General features: G+C 40.1%; 1 protein-coding gene across 1 annotated transcript in view; it reads left to right on the top strand.

Moving 5' to 3' along the window:
• Positions 1 to 10,000, top strand: part of PRRG2 (proline rich and Gla domain 2) — a gene marked incomplete in the record, with an annotated part of 186,073 nt that overhangs the window by 58,165 nt on the left and 117,908 nt on the right. The window contains 1 exon segment of the mRNA XM_053690852.1: positions 6,931 to 7,094. Within this exon segment, the coding sequence (XP_053546827.1) occupies positions 6,931 to 7,094 (164 nt within the window).

Here is a 10,000-nt window from a genome sequence, read left to right as displayed (position 1 = left end):
TTTTAGCCAAAATGAACACTTATCAGCGTAAGCGCGACTGCTCTGTTTTAGATACTGAAGAGCATGACGACGCTGATATTAATATTTCTGAAGGGCCCCTAACTCAGTCTGATGGGGCCAGGGAGGTTTTGTCTGAGGGAGAAATTACTGGTTCAGGGAACATTTCTCAACAAGCTGAACCTGATGTGATTGCATTTAAATTTAAGTTGGAACATCTCCGCATTCTGCTTAAGGAGGTATTATCCACTCTGGATGATTGTGACAAGTTGGTCATCCCAGAGAAACTATGTAAAATGGACAAGTTCCTAGAGGTGCCGGGGCTCCCAGAAGCTTTTCCTATACCCAAGCGGGTGGCGGACATTGTTGATAAAGAATGGGAAAGGCCCGGTATTCCTTTCGTCCCTCCCCCCATATTTAAAAAATTGTTTCCTATGGTCGACCCCAGAAAGGACTTATGGCAGACAGTCCCCAAGGTCGAGGGAGCGGTTTCCACTTTAAACAAACGCACCACTATACCCATAGAGGATAGTTGTGCTTTCAAAGATCCTATGGATAAAAAATTAGAAGGTTTGCTTAAAAAGATGTTTGTTCAGCAGGGTTACCTTCTACAACCAATTTCATGCATTGTCCCTGTCGCTACAGCCGCATGTTTCTGGTTCGATGAGCTGATAAAGGCGGTCGACAGTGATTCTCCTCCTTATGAGGAGATTATGGACAGAATCAATGCTCTCAAATTGGCTAATTCTTTCACCCTAGACGCCACTTTGCAATTGGCTAGGTTAGCGGCTAAGAATTCTGGGTTTGCTATTGTGGCGCGCAGAGCGCTTTGGTTGAAATCTTGGTCGGCTGATGCGTCTTCCAAGAACAAGCTACTTAACATTCCTTTCAAGGGGAAAACGCTGTTTGGCCCTGACTTGAAAGAGATTATCTCGGATATCACTGGGGGTAAGGGCCACGCCCTTCCTCAGGATCGGCCTTTCAAGGCAAAAAATAAACCTAATTTTCGTCCCTTTCGTAGAAACGGACCAGCCCAAAGTGCTACGTCCTCTAAGCAAGAGGGTAATACTTCTCAAGCCAAGCCAGCTTGGAGACCAATGCAAGGCTGGAACAAGGGAAAGCAGGCCAAGAAACCTGCCACTGCTACCAAGACAGCATGAAATGTTGGCCCCCGATCCGGGACCGGATCTGGTGGGGGGCAGACTCTCTCTCTTCGCTCAGGCTTGGGCAAGAGATGTTCTGGATCCTTGGGCGCTAGAAATAGTCTCCCAAGGTTATCTTCTGGAATTCAAGGGACTTCCCCCAAGGGGGAGGTTCCACAGGTCTCAGTTGTCTTCAGACCACATAAAAAGACAGGCATTCTTACATTGTGTAGAAGACCTGTTAAAAATGGGAGTGATTCATCCCGTTCCATTAAGAGAACAAGGGATGGGGTTCTACTCCAATCTGTTTATAGTTCCCAAAAAAGAGGGAACGTTCAGACCAATCTTAGATCTCAAGATCTTAAACAAGTTTCTCAAGGTTCCATCGTTCAAGATGGAAACCATTCGAACTATTCTTCCTTCCATCCAGGAAGGTCAATTCATGACCACGGTGGATTTAAAGGATGCGTATCTACATATTCCTATCCACAAGGAACATCATCGGTTCCTGAGGTTCGCGTTCCTGGACAAACATTACCAGTTCGTGGCGCTTCCTTTCGGATTAGCCACTGCTCCAAGGATTTTCACAAAGGTACTAGGGTCCCTTCTAGCTGTGCTAAGACCAAGGGGCATTGCTGTAGTACCTTACTTGGACGACATTCTGATTCAAGCGTCGTCCCTTCCTCAAGCAAAGGCTCACACGGACATTGTCCTGGCCTTTCTCAGATCTCACGGATGGAAAGTGAACGTGGAAAAGAGTTCTCTATCTCCGTCAACAAGGGTTCCCTTCTTGGGAACAATAATAGACTCCTTAGAAATGAGGATTTTTCTGACAGAGGCCAGAAAAACAAAACTTCTAGACTCTTGTCGGATACTCCATTCCGTTCCTCTTCCTTCCATAGCTCAGTGCATGGAAGTGATCGGGTTGATGGTAGCGGCAATGGACATAGTTCCTTTTGCACGCATTCATCTAAGACCATTACAACTGTGCATGCTCAGTCAGTGGAATGGGGACTATACAGACTTGTCTCCGAAGATACAAGTAAATCAGAGGACCAGAGACTCACTCCGTTGGTGGCTGTCCCTGGACAACCTGTCACGAGGGATGACATTCCGCAGACCAGAGTGGGTCATTGTCACGACCGACGCCAGTCTGATGGGCTGGGGCGCGGTCTGGGGATCCCTGAAAGCTCAGGGTCTTTGGTCTCGGGAAGAATCTCTTCTACCGATAAATATTCTGGAACTGAGAGCGATATTCAATGCTCTCAAGGCTTGGCCTCAGCTAGCGAGGGCCAAGTTCATACGGTTTCAATCAGACAACATGACAACTGTTGCGTACATCAACCATCAGGGGGGAACAAGGAGTTCCCTGGCGATGGAAGAAGTGACCAAAATCATTCTATGGGCGGAGTCTCACTCCTGCCACCTGTCTGCTATCCACATCCCAGGAGTGGAAAATTGGGAAGCGGATTTTCTGAGTCGTCAGACATTGCATCCGGGGGAGTGGGAACTCCATCCGGAAATCTTTGCCCAAGTCACTCAGCTGTGGGGCATTCCAGACATGGATCTGATGGCCTCTCGTCAGAACTTCAAAGTTCCTTGCTACGGGTCCAGATCCAGGGATCCCAAGGCGGCTCTAGTGGATGCACTAGTAGCACCTTGGACCTTCAAACTAGCTTATGTGTTCCCGCCGTTTCCTCTCATCCCCAGGCTGGTAGCCAGGATCAATCAGGAGAGGGCGTCGGTGATCTTGATAGCTCCTGCGTGGCCACGCAGGACTTGGTACGCAGATCTGGTGAATATGTCATCGGCTCCTCCTTGGAAGCTACCTTTGAGACGAGACCTTCTTGTTCAGGGTCCGTTCGAACATCCGAATCTGGTTTCACTCCAGCTGACTGCTTGGAGATTGAACGCTTGATCTTATCGAAGCGAGGATTCTCAGATTCTGTTATCGATACTCTTGTTCAGGCCAGAAAGCCTGTAACTAGAAAGATTTACCACAAAATTTGGAAAAAATATATCTGTTGGTGTGAATCTAAAGGATTCCCTTGGGACAAGGTTAAGATTCCTAGGATTCTATCCTTCCTTCAAGAAGGATTGGAAAAAGGATTATCTGCAAGTTCCCTGAAGGGACAGATTTCTGCCTTGTCTGTGTTACTTCACAAAAAGCTGGCCGCTGTGCCAGATGTTCAAGCCTTTGTTCAGGCTCTGGTTAGAATTAAGCCTGTTTACAAACCTTTGACTCCTCCTTGGAGTCTCAATTTAGTTCTTTCAGTTCTTCAGGGGGTTCCGTTTGAACCCTTGCATTCCGTTGATATTAAGTTATTATCTTGGAAAGTTTTGTTTTTAGTTGCAATTTCTTCTGCTAGAAGAGTTTCAGAATTATCTGCTCTGCAGTGTTCTCCTCATCTGGTGTTCCATGCAGATAAGGTGGTTTTACGTACTAAACCTGGTTTTCTTCCAAAAGTTGTTTCTAACAAAAACATTAACCAGGAGATTATCGTACCTTCTCTGTGTCCGAAACCAGTTTCAAAGAAGGAACGTTTGTTGCACAATTTGGATGTTGTTCGCGCTCTAAAATTCTATTTAGATGCTACAAAGGATTTTAGACAAACATCTTCCTTGTTTGTTGTTTATTCCGGTAAAAGGAGAGGTCAAAAAGCAACTTCTACCTCTCTCTCTTTTTGGATTAAAAGCATCATCAGATTGGCTTACGAGACTGCCGGACGGCAGCCTCCCGAAAGAATCACAGCTCATTCCACTAGGGCTGTGGCTTCCACATGGGCCTTCAAGAACGAGGCTTCTGTTGATCAGATATGTAGGGCAGCGACTTGGTCTTCACTGCACACTTTTACCAAATTTTACAAGTTTGATACTTTTGCTTCTTCTGAGGCTATTTTTGGGAGAAAGGTTTTGCAAGCCGTGGTGCCTTCCATTTAGGTGACCTGATTTGCTCCCTCCCTTCATCCGTGTCCTAAAGCTTTGGTATTGGTTCCCACAAGTAAGGATGACGCCGTGGACCGGACACACCTATGTTGGAGAAAACAGAATTAATGTTTACCTGATAAATTACTTTCTCCAACGGTGTGTCCGGTCCACGGCCCGCCCTGGTTTTTTTAATCAGGTCTGATAATTTATTTTCTTTAACTACAGTCACCACGGTACCATATGGTTTCTCCTATGCAAATATTCCTCCTTAACGTCGGTCGAATGACTGGGGTAGGCGGAGCCTAGGAGGGATCATGTGACCAGCTTTGCTGGGCTCTTTGCCATTTCCTGTTGGGGAAGAGAATATCCCACAAGTAAGGATGACGCCGTGGACCGGACACACCGTTGGAGAAAGTAATTTATCAGGTAAACATAAATTCTGTTTTTATTGCAGTGTCTTCTGCTTTTAGTAGCGTTTTTTTAGGTTTTACGGTCTTATCTCATTTATAGATACACATAATATATATGTATATATATTATTAGTTATTTGTAGAGCGCCAACAGATTCCGCAGCGCTATTAACAAAGGCGGAGTACAAAAAACAGTTATAGGGATCAAATCGGTAGAGGGCCCTGCCAAGAGTTGCACTGTTGTAGTCAGCTCTTGAGAAGGTGATCAACAAACAGCTGGACTCTTAAGCTTACATGCTAGGGGGGTTCGGGGGATAGCAATGGAGGAGAGGAACTGGTATAAAGTAAGGTTAGTGTAGGTTGTATGCATCCCTAAACAGTAGAGTCTTTAGGAAGCACTTGAAGCTTTTAAAACTAGAAGAGAGTCTAGTGGAGCGAGGCAGAGAGTTCCACAAGATGGGAGCCAGTCTGGAGAAGTCCTGTAAACGGGAGTGTGATGAGGTGACAAGAGAGGAGGAGAGTAGGAGGTCTTGAGCAGAGCGAAGGTGACGAGAAGGAGAGTATCTGGAGACAAGATCTGAGATATAGGGGGGAGCAGTGCAGTTGAGGGCTTTGTATGTTAGAGTGAGAATTTTGTGTTTGATCCTAGAGGCAAGAGGAAGCCAGTGAAGAGATTGGCAGAGAGGTGCAGCAGATGAAGAGAGACTTGTAAGGAAGATGAGTCTGGCAGAGGCATTCATTAAGGATTGTAAAGGAGCTAGGCGGTAGGTGGGGAGACCAGAGAGGACAGAGTTGCAGTAATCGAGGCGGGAGAGGATGAGACATATATATGACAATACATTCAGGGACATGTATGCCAGATTTAAGTGGCATTCACAACAAATCAAGGTGTATGCCAAGAGTGTGTTAAACACTAGAGGGCCGATTTAACAAGGGCTGAATGGCCCCCTAATGCCCTTGTTTCTGCGCGAGCCTTCAGGCTCGCCGGAAACAGCAGTTATGAAGCAGCAGTCTTAAGACCGCTGCTCCTTAACTGGTCCGCTGCCTCTGAGGTGTCTGACAGCATTCCGCCCAATCGTATACGATCGTGTTGATTGACACCCCCTGCTAGTGGATTAGCCGCAAATCTGCAGAGGGGGGCATTGCACACGCAATTCACAAGAATGGTCTACAAGGTCAACAGGGCAATGAAGAAAACCCTGCTTAATATTCTTGGACAAATTAAACTGAAAGTAAGTTATAGGATTGTTTCCTTCAGTGGCTACATTATCAAATCCTGCAGGGTAAAGTAGGTTTCATTGCAGTCTTAACCTTTTCCTTGCCAGAAGAAATGACAAATATGTGAGAATTAAACAACCATTTATTTTACATACTTTCCTGGGATTTGTTGATGACAAATAAAATATATCGCTGATCACAGGGCACCACACAACAGGACTGAAAATTCCAATGGAAATCAAGATACAAATTCTCATTTATCTACAACAGGGGTCATCATTTGTGGACCTCAAGAGGTTTGGGGAATTTCCCATGATACTCAGCCAGCATTTCAGCTAGCGGAGCATCATGGGAAAAGTAGTTCCAAAACCTCCTGGAGGGACATAATTGATGACCCCTGATCTACAGCAATAAGCAGCTCTGCATCTTTGGACATCCATAATATCACAATACATTTTCTAAAATGATAACTGAAAGAATTTGTAATACATTATGCTTTTTTACATATACCTAGTTGTGTTGAAGCTAACATCATTTTTTTGTCACTTTTTCACATTGTATAGATAGGACCTATAGATTCTAAATATCTTATACTTTCTATATTAAAGGGACATGAAACCCAAACATTTTCTTTCACGATTTAGGTAGAACATACAATTTTAAACAACTTTCCAGTTTACTTCAATTACCAAATTTAATTCTCTTGGTATCATTTGTTGAAGGAGCAGCAATGTACTACTGGTTTCTAACTGAACACATGGGTGAGTCAATGACAATCACTATATATATATATATATATATATATATATATATATATATATATATATATATATATATATATATATATATATATATATATATATATATATATATATATATATATATATATATAGCCACCAATCAGCAGCTAGAACCTAGGTTCTTTACTGCTCCTGAACTTTCCTAGATAAATCTTTCAGCAAGAGAAAAAGCAAATTTAAATAATGGAAGTAAATTAGAAAGTTGTTTAAAATTGTATTCCCTGTCTAAATAATCAGTCTAATTATTACTTTACTGTCCCTTTTTAAATGACATATGTTACCGTTTTTAATTTGTCCTTTGACAGTTATGCATTGTCTAGTGTATTGCTTGCTTGTAGACCATTACCAAGCTCTTAGAGAACCTAAATAATACGTTTAGCGTACATTACCTGCCTTACACATACAACACTAACACCCATCTTTTTAACCCCTTAGTGTTCCTGGCCAATGAAGCGGCACACCAATTTTTCACCCGCAAGCTGCTGTATAACAGTTGGGACTTTGAGATGTTCACTAAGGGGAATCTGGAAAGGGAGTGTAATGAGGAAGTGTGTAACTACGAGGAGGCACGAGAATGCTTTGAAGATGAGAAAAAAACAGTGCGTGATTTATCAGATTTTAGCTAGCAAATATGTAGAGTTTTAACATGATGTAAATGTTTGCTAATTTGTCCACTATGCTAAAAACAGTTGTTGTGCACAGCTATTTTTTTTTCTTTTAATTTTATTATGCAGTTTTGACTAGTTTTAGAATTCTAAAGTTACCCTGTCCAGTACAAATCAGAATCATCATTCTGAAATCCAAACCTTTTTAAATTCATATTTAAAAAAAAAAAAAGTTTTAAAACAACTGTTACCTTTTTGATTACAGTACTATACTATCTTTATGAAGGTACTGTATGTATGTAATATTGCAATTATCTCACAGCGCCTACCCTGTATCCTACTAGCTCCCCAGGAAAACAAGACACCTAATATATCTTGTGAGTATTTACAAATAGCGATAGAGTCTAGGGAGTGCCTCAGAGTGGGCAGAGGATATTACGTCGCAATGATAAGTGTTCAACAAATTTATTATACAGACAATGGATAATCTAATAGTGACTAGTTAAAAATGGTTAAACAATGTCACATATAGTATCACATAAAAAATTATAAAAAATCACATAAAATAATCACAAAAAAGTTAGATAAAAATACATGGATCCATGTTACATAAAAATCATCAATACGTAACCACAATATGTTTAAAAGCCCTGATTAGGGGGGATTTAAAAAAACATACAGATCATATGCTATAAAAGCAATCTAAATTAATCCTATTTGGCCAGTCAGATGTAGTATTCTGACTACTTCAAAAGTTGGTATTCCTAATCTTCAAAAGTTATAGATCCTGAATAAAGTCTCTCCTGTGAATAAAGTGTCTGTGTGACGGTGTCCAAAAAAATGAAAATTGTGTCAACGGTGATATAAAACAAATTAAAGATTAAAAATTGAAAATCATGATGAAAATGCCAAGTCAATGAAAGTGTGATGAAAAATGTGATGAAAAAATTATGAAAATCAATTCCAATTCCAATTGAGTAGTAAGATTACAATCCCATAGAAAAATTATTTTCCCAAAAAATTATTAGATAATCCTGTGTTTATGTGTAGTTGATAGTTTATCCAAAAATAAATATACAAAAATAGAGCATGAATTCCCATTGTCTCTGTGGGAAACAAAATAGAAAATAGTGCAATAACGCTTACAGATTATTATGTATAATTGAAATAAGGCTTACCATACAATAGCCAACGCGTTTCGGCCCTTCCCTGGTCTTGAGAAAGGCCCAGGGAAGGGCCGAAACGCGTTGGCTATTGTATGGTACGCCTTATTTCAATTAAATATAAGAATCTGTAAACGTTATTGCACTATTTTCTATTTTGTTTCCCACAGGGACACTGGGAATTCATGCTCTATTTTTGTATATTTATTTTTGGATAAACTATCAACTACACATAAACACAGGATTATCTAACAATAATTTTTTGGGAAAATAATTTTTCTATGGGATTGTAATCTTACTACTCAATTGGAATTGGAATTGATTTTCATAATTTTTTCATCACATTTTTTCATCACACTTTCATTGACTTGGCATTTTCATCATGATTTTTAATTTTTAATTTGTTTTATATCACCGTTCACACAATTTTCATTTTTTAATTTTTTTGGACACCGTCACACAGACACTTTATTCACAGGAGAGACTTTATTCAGGATCTATATCTTTTGAAGATTAGGAATACCAACTTTTGAAGTAGTCAGAATACTACATCTGACTGGCCAAATAGGATTAATTTAGATTGCTTTTATAGCATATGATCTGTATGTTTTTTTTTTTTTAAATCCCCCCTAATCAGGGCTTTTAAACATATTGTGTATTGTGGTTACGTATTGATGATTTTTATGTAACATGGATCCATGTATTTTTATCTAACTTTTTTGTGATTATTTTATGTGATTTTTTATAATTTTTTATGTGATACTATACGTGACATTGTTTAACCATTTTTAACTAGTCACTATTAGATTATCCATTGTCTGTATAATAAATTTGTTGAACACTTATCATTGCGACGTAATATCCTCTGCCCACTCTGAGGCGCTCCCTAGACTCTATCGCTAACTGTATGTATGTAATAAATAAATAAAAAAAAATAATAAAAAGGTTGCATGTATAAGCTGTTTTATGACATGTAAATATTGCCTAAATTACATAATATATTGTTTACACTTGGTCCCATTTTACAGATGCAAATACTGTACACAAATATTCCAAAATCCAAACCACTGACAATTTTTTACCAGCCGGGTTGCATTTTGAAGTAGCTGGTGGGGGCAGTGTAATATTTGTTAACATTATATAATTTTCAGCTATTAAAAGCACAAATGAATTGCATCTTTTAACATAAATGTATTTAATAGTAAATTGTGCAATACAAATTGAAACATTTCAATACAGACTAATTTTAGCTTAAAAATGGCTAAAATTTTAGCTGTGTGGTCAGTAAAATTAGCTGGGTGGTGCACCCACTAAAAAGATCTAGGGAGAACACTGCAAACTATTCCGAAATCCAAAACCTTTTACGTCCCAAGCAGTTTGGATGAAGGAATTCCTACCTGTGAAAAGAAATAAAAACACTCATAACTAGAGCGCTTGTGAGTCTTTGCAGCCCCTAGCTAGACTCCACTTCTGTAGCCCTTAAATGGATACCACAGTTTTGGGGACATCAACTATATGGGAAGGGGTAGTTTTTTAACATTTACTAGAGCAGTTGTCAAAAAAAAAAAAACACTAACAGGAGAATCCTTTTAGAAAATACGCTAGTCCTAATAGCGATCTATCTGCTATGCCAATGGAACGTCCTTGTTTAGCCCACTAGCAGAGGCTGAGATACTTGTTTTATGCTTTTGAATTGCATTATGTATGTATATATGTGTGTGTGTGTGTCAGTGGGGA

The sequence above is a fragment of the Bombina bombina genome, chromosome 8 (assembly GCF_027579735.1).
Source record: "Bombina bombina isolate aBomBom1 chromosome 8, aBomBom1.pri, whole genome shotgun sequence".
Taxonomy (NCBI): domain Eukaryota; kingdom Metazoa; phylum Chordata; class Amphibia; order Anura; family Bombinatoridae; genus Bombina; species Bombina bombina.
This window is presented reverse-complemented; position numbering and strand designations above follow the sequence as displayed.